Raw genomic sequence first — 18,827 nt, forward strand, 5'->3', positions numbered from 1 at the left:
AGGTTTGCCTAGCCTTCAGAACAGATACTGAATTTAAAAAAGCATTTTTACCCTGAAGAGAAACCCTGTCAGTCCACACAGCAGAAATCCCATCAAGCAAGAAATACCAGCTGCTTTGTTTGATGACTCAAGGCATGAAGCAGCTCAGCATCTCCCATCAACATTTTCCTTGTCATTCATATCCCAAACAGAGCCTTTCCCAGAGCTGACCCTGATGGATCTTTGGAACACAAACCAACCTTTCCTGCTTCTCTGATCTCTGCTAACTAGGGGATGGGTTTTCCAAGGATGTCCATGCCTGCAAAGGCTGGGGCAGTTTGTAAAAAGACATATTTTTACAGAATATCCTTTAGGAAGACACAGAAAATACCAGTGTTAAGCCTCAGAAAGCACGAACATTTTTTCATCAATGTTTGAAATGGAATTTTTTACAAGAAATGCTTGTCCTAAGCCCATTCTGCATTTGTCAGCCTTTCAGACTCAAGAGTAGACTACAAAAACTGAGATGTGGGGAAGCCAGGGCCTACAGTGACAGCTGACAGGCAACCCAGAATTCTGACAGAATACTTGTTTTAGACAAAATGCCTGCAGCAAGCACCTCTGCAGAACAACAGAATTTTACAGCACTCACTTGGCAAGTGGGTGAGTGACTATTTTTATGAAGGACACATCAACTGGATTACCCCTTCTTCTCATTTTCAACCCATTCCAGAGAAACCTTTTGAATGAAAGTTTCACCAAATCTTTCAGTTACCACAGATCTGTGCTTGCTCATGAAAAGCATGCTGTCAGAAAGCTTCAAACAAATTGGTTTCTAAATATTTGTAACAATAGTAAAAAAAAGCCCTTCAGTCCCAGGTAATTTGTATTTCCCCTCTGAGCAGAATTAGATGTCAGGTCTCACTTGAGAAGGATGACATCTCTCCAAGGAGCAGGGCACAGGCTGAGCAGCTTTTCTCCAAGCCAGACCCTGAACAGGAGCCAGGAGAGGAACACAAACCCTGGGACATTCTGCAAGGGGACAGATCTTGGATGTCTTTAGGATATCCAGGGGGATTCACAACAAGTCCTTGCCTGGGTTCTGCCACTGTCCATGCAGAAAGAGCCAGGATGCCTAAATTGAGAGAATTTTGGTGGAATTGTCCTCTGTGACAGGGAGAGACTGTGGCAGGGGTGCTGCATTCCCTGCCTGACCTTTGTTTTGTGGTTTGGTGCTTCAGGTATGCACAGGGTCCCACCACAGGGCTCCTTGGTAATGCAAACCACTCATAATGGCCCTTAGGGGCTATGGAAGGCTGAAAGAACTCAGGAAATTTTTTTTTCCACTGCAGGCCCTCTCTCCACGCTCAGAGCAGCGGCTGTAACCCGACAGAGGATCCCCAGTGTGCTGCAGAAGAGGGAGAGATGCTGTGGGATGGACTCTGCAGGACGTGGAGCCCCTCCAGGGTGGCTCAGGGGAGCTTTGTCCCAAAGCTGAGCAGTTCTGGGTCAGCAGCAAACAGAGATCCCTGCAGACAACAAGCAGCCAGAGCTCTCCAGTCTGGGGCAGAGCAGGTTCAGTCCTGGCCTGACCCACTGAACCAGCCAGGGCACCACGGGGCACAGAGCAAAGCCCACATCATCACACCCTCCTCCTGCACCACAGCAGCACCTCTGCTTTCAGTGGAAATGCAGAAAAAGCTGTGCTCCTCTGGCCCTGGAAACCTGTCTGCCCTCTGGGCTCGTGCAGTTGTGCTGTCAGAGAGGACACAGGCAGGTCAGTGCCACCTCTCCTGACTCTGATCATTTCTGTCCCTCCAGAAATCAGCTCCAGAATTGTACAAGGATGTTTACAACCTGCCAGGAAAGCTAAACCCCCTGTCAGAAGCCATTCCCCCATTTCATATCCTGATTATTGCAAAGGTGAGTTGTCAAAGAGCAGCTGCCTCTGCCTCTGAGTCCACCACCAGGCTGAGGAGCAGAGGGACCCCTGGATGCCCCAGGACTCAGTGCTCAATCTCCAGCAGGTTCCTGCTTCCACCAGCAATAAAGCTTATTTTTAAAGCTTGTAAATATTTCTATTTGAAGAATGTGCAATAAAAATTAAGGACTGTGGAAGAGCAAAGGAACTCCTGTGTGAGTATCACAGATAAAGTTGCACATAAACAGCTGCTGGTTATTCCTTATCTCTTATAAGGATTATTATATCCTTATTATATCCTGTAAGATTATTCTTTATATCCTATAACTGATCACTCAATTAGCTACATAGCCTTGCTGAGAGCCTGTGTCTCCTGCAGCAATTACAGTGTTTTGTTAAATTCTGGAAATCACTCTTAATTACCAGACATTTCCCAGAGGTGATCTGAACACCTCCCCCTTCCAGTGAAAGGGTGAGAAATTGTTTTGAAATGTAATTCACATAGAAGCAGGACTGAAATAATTCACATCAAGTTGTCCAGCAACCACGTATGTTTAGCAGTACTGCCAGCCTTGAAAAGCAATAAAGGAGTTTTTAGCCAAGGCTAAAAGAAAAAAACTCCTTCTCCTTTTTTTTTTTTTTTTTTTTTTTTTTTTAAATAAATTTAGAGAATGGTCGAAAATTGAGTCTGAATTTTTGAGAAATTTGTAAGAATGGAAAATCTGATGAACTGTATTCAGTGGTGTATCAGACACTGTGCTCAGGTACTCAGTAATCAGTTCTAGGAGGGGAGAGAGGGCAAACAGTAACAAGCATTTCCTAGAACAGCAGTAAAAGGAAGCAAATGGAGACAATTCATTGTTTACACATAAATATAAAAGTCCATTTTTTGATGCAACTTCTACTGGAAATGGGCTCCTTTGAAACTGGGTACAAGAAACTGTTGTAGGGTAAAGGCCCATAAATCTATTACTCTCCCAGGAGCAGACCAGGCTTGTTTTAAGACATTTCCTTAGGAAGCTGAAAGTTTTAGGGTAATTTTACCCACTGTGAGTAGAGCCTTTGCTGTCACTCACATTATCAAAACCCACATCATCCTCATCCTTCTTGCTCTTTTGACTTGCTGTCTCTTCCAAAGAAACAAAAAACAATGTTTTTACTTGGAATAGCAGCACACACAATATTATTAAAAGGAGGACTATTTTTGTTTATGTAAGAAGAAAGGTGCTTTTAATAAGAATTTATCTGTGTTTTTTATATTTTGTTTGATATTTGTCCTCACAAGAGATTTTTTCAGCCCTTTATTTCATATATCTGTTGGAAACCTATCAAGTGGTCTTAGAAAATTCAGGCATACTCAATTTATTGCACACTTATTGGCTTACCTGCAGAATACTTACATAAATGCCCATAGATAGATCTGTGTTCTTCATGGTGTTTTATTTTAATCACTCCTTAGTCTATAGCTGTTTCAACTAATTTAGTTATGTAATTATTGCTCAGTCTTTAAATGTTTACTGCTCCTCAGGATTGTGGAACAATGGACTTGGAACCAGAGGCTGTAAAATATTCACACTTTGCAGACAGAGCTGTTTTCACTCACACTTGAGGGCTGAACTCATGGCTCTCAGCTGTTCTGCAGCAAAGCTTTCCAATACAGGTATTTTTATGAATAAAACTTAAAACAGGCTCTGCTTTATGGCTCACAAAACACTTAGCAATCCTTCAACATTAAATGCTCTGGAGGGAAACCCAACCCTGTGAATTCCATGATACACAGTCTGTCTCCCTCTGTGCTACAGGTAACTTGTGAAATAATTAGAAATGCATTTACCTCAGTATGTTTGCAGTGGCTTTCCTTTCTTGTGGCAGAAGGTCAGGGTCTCTCAAAACTTCCTCCAGCAAATTTAAAACATTCATTTTCAGCTCGTTGTTCAGCTCAAAATCCTGAAAATGAAAAAATGTTTTACTGCCTTTAGTCTTAACAGTATTGAACAAAAACCTGAAAAAATACACTTTAATTGGTTTGCCTTCTCTTTTTCAGTTAGGTTTGAATTCGGGTTTTTGTTGGTTTTTGTTGTAATACTGCATTTGAAAATATTTAGAGAAAGCTGTGGTACATGAGTAAACTGGCCACAAAGGTAGGATGCCCAAAGGCTGTGATTTTCTCTCCTTTTTGACCTTTGCCATCTGTGTGGAGACAGGATGATCAGGGAACCTTTCTTTTCTGAATTATCACCTGCATCTGGCCAACACCCACAACATCCCCTCGGTGTTTAATTGGTAATCTGTGTTTAATTGGTGTTCTGGCACCACTGCCCAGCAGGGCAGGACCCTTCCTCTCACTGCTGCCTTGAGGTTCTCTGTTCATGTGCCTCCCCTCTGGTGTTCCTTATCTCACACCCACCCTGCTGGAAACTCTGCTTTTTGTGGAGTACTCAAACCAATAAATCCACTAAATCATCTGGCCCTGCCCTGAAGAGCTTTAGCATTTTAATTACCCCTGGGGCAGACTGATGCCTCGCACAGGACTGAGATTCAGGGACATGCAGCACCCTGATCAGATCTTATCTGATCTCTTATCTCATTGGAGAAATCAGACAGTATTAGACAATCTACAGCCACAGAATGTACAAGCTTTGAGGTGGGAAGTTACAGGCAACTCTTGGGGTAGACTCCAAAAATTCTTGTTTTCAGATGATTTATAGCATTTTGATAGGAAAGCAAACCCCAACCCTTCAGGTGCCTGGTGCATCACAGATCCTCCCTGATAACCCCCAGCTGCCTGCCAGCAGGACCCCATGTGTGCAGAGCTCCCTCTCATTTCCATGGCAACAGGAGGCACGAAGTCACTGAAAATGGGGAGGATTAGGCACCTCGGCACAAGAGCGTGGTGCTTCACTCCCAAAAAACCCCCACAGCCCCTCCTGTGGTGAGGGCTCTGGAGAGGTGTGCCTCTGGGACCAGCAGAGCCAGCCCAGGTGAGCACAGCTCAGGTGAGCAGACCCCACGGGAGCACCAGAGCACTCCCACAGCCACCAAGACAGGTGTGATGCCTTGTGCAGGCTGACCTGGAACAGAGGCTGGGCAGAGTCCCAGAATAAAGCAGGGATTGATTCCAAGGATCTCCTGCATGGACCCACCTTGGGCAGCACCAGAGCCCAGCCAGGGCTGCCCCCAGGATGACCCAAAATGGCCCCAAAATGCACGGCCGGGCACGGGGTCTGTCCCTGGGATCAGCTCTGCTCCATTTGCACCTTGCAGTTCATTGTCCCAGCCCAGCTTTAGCCCAGGCACTCCCACCCTGCTTGTTTTTCTCTCTCCAGCCCACGGGGTTTGTGCTCCTGGGCTGAGATTTGGCTCATTTGTCCTTGGTGCCCAGCTGGAGCAGGAATTGTTTTGTCTCCCTGCTCTGTGCACAGAGCTCACCATCCCATAATATGAACCCAGACCCACACACTACAGCAGCACAGAATGTGAAAAATAGCAAAGCCAAACCTGAGGCATTAGGTGGAGCCTAATTTGGAAATGGGAGGGAACAGATCAGTGCAGGAGGGGAATGAGGGCTCATCACAGGACGTGCCACAGCCACCCTCACAGCATTTCTGAGAAAGGTTACTGCTGCAATGTCAGTGCTCAGAGGAGCACTGGGTTTGTCTTTCCAGACCAGCTGTGGGGCTGCTGGTAAATAAAACCAGCATTGGGAGAGGAAAGAGACAATGGGAAGGATTCCACTGAGTGATCAATGCACAAAGAGATTTGCTTTTACAGATAAACTTTGGGTTGGCTGAGAAATGAAATTAGACATTGAGAGATGAAAGAAAGAGTGGGGAAGAAAGACCCCTGAATTCCGTAAGAATTAAACATTAAAAGGGAGGGTTGTACATTAGAGGGAAATCTCTGGGATCAGGAGTTCTGGGAAGTCTGAACCTCTCCAGTCCCTCAGCCAAGGGGAAAGAGAGAAGGGAAATGTGGCTGGGAGTTGGGATAAGAAGGAGGCTGCACCTCCAAAAATGTGAGAGACCCCAGGGGAATGGCCCATGGCCTCTGCCTTGGTTGGAATAAAGGCAAAGGGCTCCTCTGTCTGCTGTTTGGACACAAACCCCTGCTGTTTGTGGGTTGATTTTCCTGACAGTGCTCAGACACCTCCTGCCCTGGGCATTTCCCTCCTGTTACAGCACCTCCTCCTCACTCCTTCAGAGTCTCCTCACCTGGGCCTCAGCTAATTAATACTCTGGAACCAATTAATATCTGTGTCTTATTTTTTCTGGAGATGTTTACCCATATTTGAGGGTATTGGAGAACAGGAAGCTGGGGTATCAAACATTCAGCTCAAAGCCAAGAGAGAATTATTGCAGGGCACTGCACTCTGCTTTCTAAAGCACATTTTGTATAGCCACACTCTGAAATGCCTCCCTTAGGAGCTGTTTTAGCTGTTTGCAAGGAAAGGCAAGAGAGCCTTTTCATATATTTGGGGTGTAGAAATGGGACTAATTAGAGAAAGCACGAGGAATGTAACTAAACTACAAGACAGTACTGTGCATTCCTGTGGTTTCGAAAAGAAAATCATGTGAAATATAAAACTATAAAAACTTAGTGAAAGGAAAAACCTTGATTCTGCACAAGCCTAAGCAACCAGTGTAATTAATGATTTTTTCCTGTACCTCAGTGGCAGACACTGTGTGAAAGAGGATGGTATCTCTACAGCCTGGGCTACAGAAATATCCCAAAAGGGCAGAACAGAGTCCAGGAGGGGACACATCCCCTGTTCTCATTCAGCACTGCTGGGTAAAACCCTGGGGCAGATCACATCATCCTGGCCAGGATCTTCTCTCCAAGCACAGCTTCCAAACCACAACTTCTTGATTCTTTTCACTACGAGATATCTTCTCTCAGGATGACTTGTTTTATTGAAAACACACCTATGATCAAAGAAGTCTAGAGTTTTAAAAGTTCTTTCATTTGCACATAGGCTGGGAGAACCTCTCCTGTAATTATCAGATTCAGCCAAACCAAAGCATTTCCAGTTTTTGCATGGATACATGCTAATTCTTATAATAATGAGAATTAGTAATAATTTGGTCATTATCATTAAAACTTGCTTTACTGAGTAATCTCCATAAGACAGTTGTGCTGGAATTGCTGGGGAAACTCAAATTTCTGGTTTTCTTTTTTAAACTAATGTAATCTGTTTCTCATGGTGTGATGAGGGGAAAAAACCCTATGAATAAAGGTGGGAATCAGAAGAAAAATGACAAACTAATCTCTTTTTCTAGTGAAGGCCATTATGTAAGTGGTACTGAGATTCCAGTGTGATGAGCCATATATATTTAAAAAATAACAGGGAAAATATTGCATTTAAACATGTACATGCACTTAATTTTGTGGAGAAATGTTGAAAGGTTTATATCATAAGAATGATACAAACACCAAAATACTTAGCAACCAATTTTAAGTATAATTTAAAAATTAATATATATATAATTATGTATATATAGATAATTATATATATTAATATATATAATTAAATACATGCAGATTATCTCTAGCTGTATTATGGGTGTCACACATGAATATTTATCTGTTTATACTATAGGACACTTAGCTCCACAGGCAGGTAGCTAGTTATGGCCCTAGACAGATGTGTATCACAGCTCCCTACACAATTTTACACCACTTTTTTGACTTCTAGTTCTAATTTACATATCAGAGAAGGAATACAGTTGGTCAGACAGGAATCCCTCAATTTCTCAGCAGCAGATTTCCATCTGATAGTGGTTCAGTTCTTCTTTAGAGGGACACATACCTCTAACATACTTTAGAGTCTACAGTAGCCTAAAGGTTTGTGGGTATTACTCAGATTTGAAATCACTGTCCAGAAGAAAAGAGAGTGCAGCAGGAGCAGAAGAAGGCAAGGAAAAAAAAACTTCACCATGCTAAGATGCATTTTAAAACCAAAACCAGTAGATTTACTGGTGGTTTATACACAGATTGCATTTTCAAGATTTGACATCAGCTCAGTGAAACCCCAGCAGCTTTCCCATGGCCAGGGAGTGTCCCTGCAGGGCTGATCAGATTCCACCATCCCATGGGGAGATGCTCCGCCCAGGGCAGGAGCCAAGCATTCCTGCCTGGATCCAATCTGAGGTTTGGGACACCCCAGCAGCCTCTGCCCCCTGCATTCCCAGAGGAGCAGCTTTCTGCTGCCCTGCATTCCCAGAGGGAGAGCAGGCCCATCTCCAGCAGCCCTGGAGCTGCAGAGGAAAACTCCCCCCTTGTGCAGGATCCCTGCCCCAGCAGAACCACAGCTGGCACTGCAGGAGGGCTGAGCCCCCCTGGGATGGGACTGTGCCACCACCCTGAGCCCCCCTGGGATGGGACTGTGCCACCACCCTGAGCCCCCCTGGGATGGGGCTGTGCCACCACCCTGAGCCCCCCTGGAATGGGACTGTGCCACCACCCTGAGCCCCCTGGGATGGGACTGTGCCATCACCCTGAGCCCCCCTGGGATGGGACTGTGCCACCTCCCTGAGCCAGCCTGGGATGGGACTGTGCCACCACCCTGAGCCCCCCTGGGATGGGACTGTGCCACCACCCTGAGCCCCCCTGGGATGGGACTGTGCCACCACCCTGAGCCCCCCTGGGATGGGACTGTGCCACCACCCTGAGCCCCCTGGGATGGGACTGCGCCACCACCCTGAGCCCCCCTGGGATGGGACTGTGCCACCAGCCTGAGCCCCCCTGGGATGGGACTGTGCCACCACCCTGAGCCCCCCTGGGATGGGACTGTGCCACCACCCTGAGCCCCCCTGGGATGGGACTGTGCCACCACCCTGGGATGGGACTGTGCCACCACCCTGAGCCCCCTGGGATGGGACTGTGCCCCACCCTGACACACAGGGGGCAAGGCATGCTCTGACTCTGGCAGGGCTGTTTTCAGTTTGTACTATTGCATTTGTATTTTTAATTTTCCTAATAAAGAACTGTTATTGCTACTCCCATATCTTTGCCTGAGAGCCCCTTAGCTTCAAAATCACAATAATTTGGAGGGAGGGTGTTTGCATTTTCCATTTCAGGGCAGGTTCCTGCCTCCCTTAGCAGCCACCTGGCTGTTCACACCAAGACAGTGACTCACGGACACTGTCAGGCAGCCAGGAGGCTGTGAGAGAGCTGCTCTGCAGAGAGAGCACTGGGAACAAGCCCTCAGCTGCCACTCAGAGCTGGGGGGACTGGAGGGGCCAGATGTGAAAGCTTCCTCCTTGGACAAGCCCCACTTCAGTCTGCTTGCCACCGGAGCTGAAGGAGCTGTGCTTTGCAGCACAAGTGTTTAGATTAAAAGCAAGGAAGCATTGCTGAATCAAACAAGGCTGCAAGACCTCACTTAGAAAATGAAACTCAGACTTTCTGCCCCTGGCCCCCTTTTGCCTTCCCATTTTTCCACCTCTGCAGGAGCCAGAGGGAGTTTTATCCTCGTGAGCCCTTTCTGTCCCCACCAAGGCTCCTGCTCCCTGTGATCCTCTGCCTCATCACTTGAGTGTTCATTGTTTGCAACAGGAGAATCCTGCTCTGCTCCTCTCAGTCACATTTAAAAACCAAAATGTAAACACAAGCATTCTGCTGTTATTTAGGGCAAAAAGAAAAATTTTCTGGGTTGCAGGTGTCTGAATGAAAGAAAAAAGAAAAAAGAGGAGGGGTATGGAATAAAAATAACCGAAATGTAAACAAAACAATCTGCAATACCTAAAGCTACAGTTCATATTGAGCTGGTTTTGGATGATGTGCAACACAGGTTTGGCTGCTCTTGCTCAGGGTGGTAGAAACAGGGGAGTATGTGTCACCTCACCTGGGGATGGCTTGTTCCCAAAATTTTATCTGTGCCTTGACAGCTCCTCAGGACATTCATTAGCTCCTTGTGCCCTCCACAAAGGGCTGCAGATCTGGCACTACCACGTGTACATTTACTTGAAATATCAGTGGGGCTTCTATAGTGTGTGACCCAAGTTTTAAGAGCAATTAATTCTTTTTAAAGAATTGTTTAGAATGGTTTCAAGATAACAAAAACACTTTATGAAAGCCCATCCTCACTGAATAGGCTGATTCATTAATTTTAATTATTCTGTTTTCTGCTCACAGACAATTCTACATTAAATGCTGTCCATGCTTAGAGAAATTAAAAAAAAATAGAAATATAGCAACACTAAACCATCCCCAAGTGGGGTTTTGACACAGCTGCAAGTCAGTGGAAGCACAGCCCAGCAAAAACCTTCCAAACCCCAGCCAAGGATTTTCTAGAGCAAAAAGAGCAAACACAAGGCCCTGAACCATTTGTTTGGCTAACTCCTGCCTCCCTGGTTCATGCACTAAGACTGACCCACGTTCCTACACGCAGCTGAGCAGCAGGCTGAGCCAGCCAAAGGGCTCCAGAGGGAGGCAGGGAGGGTAGGGAATAGTGAAGTGGGGTGATGCTTGCCAGAGCCCCGGAGCAGATGGCTGTGTGCGAGTTCTGCACCAGTGCACAAGGCATCAGGACAGCAGTTTGGGCCCTGGTGAGGCAGAGAGCACCAAGGCTGTGCTGCAGAAGTGGCCAGGAGCTGCAGCACTAAGGCACATCTGCAGCACCATCTCCCAGCTGACAGAGAAATAAGGACACACTTTGCACAGCCATTGACTCTGATCCTCTTTGCAGCCAGTGATGAGGAAATGGCGTTTTGCCAAAAGGGAGGGGGTGTGATTGGTCACCTTTAGTTGTGGTGTGTGCTGCTGATGGCCACAAAGATCTTGGGACACTGCAAGGAGAACAGTCTCTGCACAGAGAGAAATTGCTCATTTGGGGCTGGGAGTTTTTGCAGCAAAACCAAAATTACAGCAGGTAGAGAGAAAACTATCAGAATTACACATTTGTCTTTGCAAACATTCACTTATTCTCACTTATTTTCACTTATTCTGTAAGCTGGGGGGTTTTTGTTCGTTGTTGCTTAGGTTTTGGATTTTGTTTGGTTTTTGTTTGTTTATTTTTGTTTTGTTGTTGGTGGTGTTGGTGGTGGTGGTGGTGGTGTTTGGAGTTTTTTTAGAATATAATCTACCCTTTCTTTTGAGAATCAAACCTGCTCTTGGCTACTCATGAAGATGAAGGATAACTCAGCCAAGGTTGCTGAGTATCCAGAGAGCAATGTAAATACCTTAAAAGGTATAAAAGTTTTTGCCAGGTCTGTTGTTTTTAAAGAATTTCAATGCTTACATTGTTTTGTCATTTTGGAAATTGAATCAGGATTCCCTCACCAGACACTGGTGGCTCAGAATCTGCAGTTTGGGTTGTTACTGTAAAATAAGCTTGGAGCTACTGCTCTGCCATGATTCTACATCTGTACTGCCAACATTTCACATTGTTTGGCCAGACAGTAATTCTTCACTAGTCCTCCTTAAAGTAGTCCTGTCCCATATTTTTTGGCAGGAATTAGTCAGTCTTTTCTGGTTTGCTCAGGCCTGTCCTTTCTCTCTCCCTAGTCTCACAAGTAAACAACACAAAAATCTCATTATATGCTCTGCTGCTGTAGCATTTCTTACTTTCCAGGCCAAATCTCTTGCATTTTGAATTATTTGCTATATTGGAAGAACAACGGACTAGGAGAGCTAAAGAATTAAAATCTGACACCTCTGCCATGGAAAAAATAAAAGGCAGTGAGAGACCAGGGAGTGCAGGTAACAGCTTCCACTTTGAAAATGCACAATGCACTATTACTCATTATTTTTGTCCTCTACACATTTTTACTGGTATTTTTACAATACCAATTGTAAACATGATGCAAAAGCAACTGCAAAAAAATTCAGTGAAACTACTTGTAGTTATTGCCTAACATAGATAAAAGTTTCCACATTTCCACAATCACATAAATTTTAATTATCATAGAGGATCAGCTCAAGTCATAGAAGATATTTAATATGAACTGGAACACAATAAGCACCTAGAGTAACACAAAACTGTAATAAAAGTCTGCTGTCACTTCTGTTACAGCTCAATATTTGCTTGATTCTGACTTTAATTTAACAGGGAGTCAAAACTTGGTGTACATAGGCTGCTCCCAGTAACTTGAAATGATTAATCACTCCTGTGATACCAAGATAGATTTCAGTAATCTCTTCTGGGCTGTTCAGCTTTTCAAACAAACCAATTTTCCCACTTACACCTCTTACTGAGTTAATTCTCTAGCAAACTTAGCCTCTACGAAAATTAAACCCTTTAGATGGGAAAAGGGAATTGATTTCACATAAGAGAGTTTGACATTGCGGCAGTTAGCGTTTGAGATGAAGTATCCTTTATTAGCAGCCTGAAGGGACAAAGCAGTCTGCAAGAGGCATGAAGCACCATCTGCACAAGGTGTACAAAAGTCTTCCTTCCTTCCTTCCTTCCTTCCTTCCTTCCTTCCTTCCTTCCTTCCTTCCTTCCTTCCTTCCTTCCTTCCTTCCTTCCTTCCTTCCTTCCTTCCTTCCTTCCTTCCTTCCGCCACTTCCTTCCTTCCTTCCTTCCTTCCTTCCTTCCTTCCTTCCTTCCTTCCTTCCTTCCTTCCTTCCTTCCTTCCTTCCTTCCTTCCTTCCTTCCTTCCTTCCTTCCTTCCTTCCTTCCTTCCTTCCTTCCTTCCTTCCTTCCTTCCTTCCTTCCTTCCAGAACTTCCTTCCTTCCAGAACTTCCTTCCTTCCTTCCAGAACTTCCTTCCAGAACTTCCTTCCAGAACTTCCTTCCAGAACTTCCTTCCTTCCTTCCAGAACTTCCTTCCTGAACCTCCAGGAACTTCCCTTTCCTATTTTCAACACTCCTCTGCATCCATGTCAAATTCTCCCAGCACATTTCCCACCTGGCAGCCTAAAGCACATTTTCTCTATGATATTGCACAAACCACTTGTGTTTCTTGCCCTCCCTCCCCTGCCAACACCCTTTTGCCATCACGGACCAGACCCATGGACGTGGTTTCCCGTGCGCAATTCACCACGAATCAATAAATGGATAAACTTCTGCATGAAAGCAGGAGTTGTTTACCACAGGCAGAGCAGCTGGCAGGGCTGCCCGTGACAGGAGCAGTGTGAGGCACTGCTCCCTGTGAGTTTGAGGGGGTACCTGTGAGTGTTTGGAGACCCAGTGGCGCAGGACGTTGAGGACGCGGTTGGTGGCGGCCCTGCGGATGATGAACTCCTTGTCGCACGTGCGCTCCGAGTTGTTGAACCCTGCACACAAACAAATCCATGCTGCAGTCAAAGGGATGGGGAAGATTTAAAATGCATAAAAATTAAAATACAGTAGAGGTTACTTGGGTAAACTGAAGGCTTGCAGGATATTTCTGTGCCATAAATGGAAAGGCACCCGACAGACGGTGAAATGTGAACGTCTAGACCAAAGAAATTGTGCAGCATCACTGCAACACAGCCTTGTCCATCACAGCACAGACACCTCCCGGGATCAGCACTCAGCTTTAGAAAGGTGAAGAATAATTGCAATTAAATTTCAAGGTCTCCCTTCAGCATGAAAGAAATAAAATAAAGTGTATCAAGAAATAAAGTGAATGAAAAACCCCTGAAAAAAAAAAAGTATTTTCTTTTGTTTTTCAGTACGGAAGACAGTTACAGCAAGGAAAAGGACCAGACCAAAGCTAGGCCTGTAATCAAACAGATGTGAAAAGACAGTATGACTTAGGAGAGGGAAACAGATAAATTTCAGAACTACTAAAAACAAGGGGAGAACAGTTTAAACACAGAGGAGAAAAAGGTCAGCGTGAGAAATCTTCCCTATCAAGAGCAGTATTGTACAGGCTTTAGTAATCAACACTTCAAATAACTTATTTGGGGTTTTTTACCACCAATGACAAGAAAATGGGAAGATATATGGAGAACACATTTATAGACCCAGCTGCCTGAAAACTAACATTTTCCAGGTGCAGCATTTCCCCACTCACGTGTTACGAACAAAATTTTTTTTTTCCTTTTTTTTTCAGCAATACTTACTTATAAAGAAATAGTTTTAATAATAAACAAAAAACTTTCTCCCTACATTCATATTACTGCTTCTCTTTTCATTCAGCTGTAGCTATATAAAAAATAAAATCCATATGCTAAAATGATTATTATATTATTATTTTAATAATAATGAAATCACTACTCTAAGCCCCTGAATGTCTTTTTGACAATGATAACTCTGAAGACAGGCTTGAGAAGCTTGCATTTTTCTCAGTTTTTGTCAGATTTGCTCTTGCACTGTGCTGCTCTCCATTCCACTTATTGCACAGTCCAGGAACAGCTGGGAACACCCTCCCATATGACCTGTACTTTACTATTTTTTTGGCATAAAAGCTGCTCAAAAGCCCATGTTGTATTATAAATAGCACAGGCAGATTAAAGTTCTATTTCTTCTGTGATAAACCCATTGGGGGGGTTTCTGGAGGCTTGTATTAGTTTTGCTCTATTCTTACAACAGGCAATCCAGAAAGTCCAAATTCCTGCTCTGTAATTTTGGCAAGATAAGCAAGACGGGAAGTGTTTAACTGCAGTCTCACATCTTTTACTGCAGGTTAGACCTCAACCCCAAATGGATTTTCTGTCTACACTTACATTTCATTGGCATTTTTACACTATAGCATATTACACTGTAGATAGCACCTAAGATTCAATATGAAAGATAGTTTAATATTGAAGCATTTTAAGCAGGTTTTTTTGCCCATAAAGAAAAAAAAATAAAGAAAATCTCCAAGGCTTTTTTCAGCAAAAGGTAACACAGGCAACATTTTGTATGCTAATTTTCTATGCCTTTCACAGTTAACCTATTGCAGAAGCAATTAGGAACAGCCATTATAAACTGTTCAATTAGCCACTTAATTGCAGCAATGAAAGTCACAATGAAAATTATATATTAAACAGCAAAGTCTTTACCAAGGTAACATTAAGGAAAAGAACTTCAGTAAGCTGGGAGGAAAAGAGAGAGAAGCCTACAGAGACAGTTTTCAGTGAGCTACAAAAAAAAATAAAAAGGAAAGAAAAAATTAAAGCCTCCAGAGATCACTTCAGCAAACCTGTATGGCCCTCAGAATTTCATCAATTTTTAAGCAGTAATTAGCTCGCTGCAAAGAATGAGGCACACGTTCACCCAGATCCACATTCTCTGCACTTCCTGTTGATGTGCTGAACCAATAAATGGAGATCTCCATTTGTGTGAGAGAGGAACTGAGCAGAGCACAGCTGGCCCCTCCTGTCAGGGCTTGTGCAAACCTCCAGGCTGAGCCCCCCTGCTCCTTCCACCCCTCTACAAATCTTGGTGTGTGACAATAACAAATAATTTATTTGGGATTCTGGGTGGACCTGCCCATATCCAGACCTGATGGTGAAACAACCTGAAACACTCCAGGGTAAATATCTGTTCCTCTCCTGAAGGAAGCAGTCTTTCCACATTAGAAATGCCAGCAGTATTTCTAATTATTAATCATCTAAGTGGGCAGCTGCCTCAGTGAGTGCTACCTTCAAGAAATGTTTTTCACCATTATCTGTTGAAATTAATATGCACTGGTGCCACAAATAGTATCTTCACATAATGGTGATACAGAGCTTTTACCACAGGCTGTCAAGCACAAAGTTAACTTGACAGCATTGCTAGTTTCACTCAATTACTTCTTTCAATACTATTTAATCACTCTGTTCATGTACTTGTCTTCAGATTGTGTTATGCAAAAAATCCAGTCTCACCCTCACATGTTTTCTTTTGTGCACTTCAATAAAAACCTGGTATTTTTATAGCTTCCTCTATTACCAAAGATTAAAAATATAGGTGCTGAATAGACATAAATTTCCACATTAAACACTTTATCAAGAAGCTAATACTTTTATAGCTTCCACTATTACCAAAGATTTAAAAAAGTATGTGCTGGATAGAGAGATGAATTACAGTCTTGCACCTTTAAAGTCCACCTCACCCCAGAGGAAATGTTTTATCACAGTAACGTCTGCACCATATACTTTAAAGAAATTAAACATGCACATTTTCTTTCCTATTTCAGTTAAGATGTCAAAACCTCTCCCTCCAGTTACAGCATTTCTGTATCCCATAGGTGTCCCTGCTCATGGCAGGGGGCTGGAACAAGATGTCATTAGGGTTCCTTCCAAACCAAACCATTCTAAGATTAGCCTGAGATTAATAAAACAGCACATGATTCCCGACCATAGTAATTAACCTGTCCAAAACTTTGATGGTATAATAATAATATCCATTTTTAAGGGTTTATCTACACAAAGAGAAATCTGTTCACAAGAATTGGTGCAAGTTGTTCAGAGTCATGAAGCTTCTGGTGTCTTTCCCAGCAAAAAAATTCAATTCAGAGGCTGATTTGATGTGGCAGTCTCAATGAACCACCCTGGAGTCTCACACTGAAGGTGTGTTAGCACCCAGCAATTAGAGAAAATCACAATCCAGACTTTGGGGAGACCCCTGCAAGCCCCAGAGAGTCCCAGGGATGCGGAAGGAGAACATTCAGGGCCCACCAGCCACGTGACAAATAATCAATCATATCCATCAGATATTACAAAATAATAAATAATAGCCATCTGGTAATATCCATCAGATACACCCCAGAGTTGTAGGTCAGCTTCACCACTCAGCCTGGCTTGATTGCTGAGCCCTTTGCAAGCAGCAGTGCTGCCTTCTGACCTGCATAAAGAACAAATACCAAGAACCCCAGGCTTGGGGCACAGAAACTTTCATCCACAGATGAGAACTGAAAAGGCCTCTCCAATATATGCAGCACAAAAGAAAAGGCTTCCCAATGCATAAGAAGCCCCCAGAAAGGGAATATATCTTTCTTACCTCCACATACCTAAAAAAGTTTGGATGAGTGTTTGTAGATTCCCATCCTTGTGGGTCATGCATTCTCAAGTAGGTAAATGGGTTTCACACATTTGCACAGGAACATGTCAGAAAGTGAGAATTGTAGTGTTGGTAAGAAACCTAAACTGCCAGCGATCCTGCCCTCCTCCATTTTTTATTTTATGATATTGGGCTGCCATACAGTAGCCAGCTGAGGAATGGCAGAGCTGGAAAAGGAAACCATATGAACTGTGGTGAAAAGAAGGATGAAGGTGATGAGATCCCATTCAATGTGTAAAAATAGCATATTTGCTCAATAACATAGTCCTTTTTTTTTCAATGATTATTGAATGATCTTAGACTTCTTTCCCAACCTAAACCATTCTGTGGGGTTTTATATGAGCAATCTGAGGCTTGAGAGCACAAACTGTAACATTTAGCAGCAGTCTCCTGTTCATACGAGAGGAATATTTAATCATTCACTATGCCAGGCTTTGAGTTTGTTCCATAAAGGGTTACAAACTAATTCAGCATCAGAACTGACTGTTAGGAACCAGGAGCAATCCAGAGTCCAACGCATTTCAGGCATTTAATTTCACTTTCACTGGTCCTTGGAACATATGAACTCATTTTGTTCTAAGAAATATGCCACTGAAAATCCCTGTTGCAACCACCCACGTCAGAAATAATTCCAAGTATGTATTTGATTCTTCTGCCTAAAGCCTCTGCCACACATACAATCTAACTATCAAATCAAGTCAAGGGATTATGGTTTTAGTAAGGTAAATCCCAGGGATTCACATGGACCAGCTGATGTACAAGAGTGTAACACAGATAGAGACCTAGTGACTGCGTTTAATTTCTGCAAAATATTTAAGGAAAAGGTTGGTTAACTATTTTTAAATCATCCTTGATTTAGAAAGGCTTCGTCTAATCAGAGAAATTTAAAGAACACAGCATTGAGATAAAGCAGTCGTGTCAAGATTATGCAGTAAACTTGGATTAAATCCAGAGGTCTAAAAATACATCAGTCTAAACTGAAAATAATTTCAGTTTAATGGTTGGGAGAGAAAGGTAAGTGGCTAAAGAATACCTTCAGGATCAAGAACGTATTTTGTCTCCTCATAATAACACTAAGGTTGCTCTGAGAATTATTATAATCTTTGAGATTTTATTCCTAAAGCATGACTACCAAAAAGAATGAAAATATTCCTTTAAGCTCACAGAAATATTCAAATTTGAAGATTTGTCCTTCAAAAGTCCTTAAAAACAGGGTTGCTGCTATAGCTATAATTAGCACACACTCTTAAGATTTCTGGGTTTTTTTAATAGAAATATTCTCTCAGGAGAGCACATCAACCTAACTCTTGAAAAAAAAAAAATTTAAAAACTGCTAAACACTGAAAACATACTTGCTGTTATGAATTACACAATTTAGTACTAAAAATCAGTAACTCATCTTAAAGTAAAATACAAAAATGCACAGTGCTTGGCTCAGCAGCAATACGAGAACATTCTGTCCTTCTCTTCTTTCAGCACCAGCAAAGAGAGACAACAAGGGGTTAATTTCATAACCAAAACCACTTTTATACGTCTTCAAAATCACATTTTTTTTGCAGGCAAGAAGTGTTTTTGTGTGCATCCAGGGGTAAACTCACAAGCCCAGTTTTCCTGGCGGAGCCTCAGACAAAACCACCCAAATCTCGTGCCTTTGTTTATAGGTGTATCTGTAGGAAGGAGCAGATCCTGAATTTCAAAGGCTGTTGCTGCCAGTTGTGCTCTCAGGTTTCTGAATACCATGGAAAACGTGCACTGTGACAGCACTTTTTTTTTTTTCCCCTACAACTTACATAAAAAACTATAGGGAACAACTTACAAAGAGCCTTTCTGAGCAACCCTTAACAATTATATTGGCAAATCTTTAGTACACCTTAGACTTATTTTTTTTCACTGCAATAATGTTGGAATTATCTGCTATAAACAGTGACAAGAATGGCAACACTGCAGCTGATATTTCTTATGCATTTATACATTTGTCTGTGCTCCTTCTGCATCTCTTTCTGGAAGGAGATAAGCATTTTTTACCTATTGATG

The 18,827-nt window shown here is 43.1% G+C and overlaps 1 protein-coding gene across 3 annotated transcripts in view; it reads right to left on the reverse strand.

Moving 5' to 3' along the window:
• RASGRF2 (Ras protein specific guanine nucleotide releasing factor 2) overlaps positions 1-18,827 on the reverse strand; it is a 131,648-nt gene that overhangs the window by 16,203 nt on the left and 96,618 nt on the right. For all 3 annotated transcript variants that reach the window (XM_059874164.1, XM_059874163.1, XM_059874162.1), the window contains exons 18-19: positions 13,011-13,117; positions 3,735-3,847 (exon numbers count right to left, since the gene is read on the reverse strand). In XM_059874164.1, the coding sequence (XP_059730147.1) occupies positions 3,735-3,847; positions 13,011-13,117 (220 nt within the window). The remainder of the gene's footprint in view (positions 1-3,734; positions 3,848-13,010; positions 13,118-18,827) is intronic.

This window comes from Haemorhous mexicanus, chromosome Z (assembly GCF_027477595.1).
Source record: "Haemorhous mexicanus isolate bHaeMex1 chromosome Z, bHaeMex1.pri, whole genome shotgun sequence".
NCBI lineage: Eukaryota > Metazoa > Chordata > Aves > Passeriformes > Fringillidae > Haemorhous > Haemorhous mexicanus.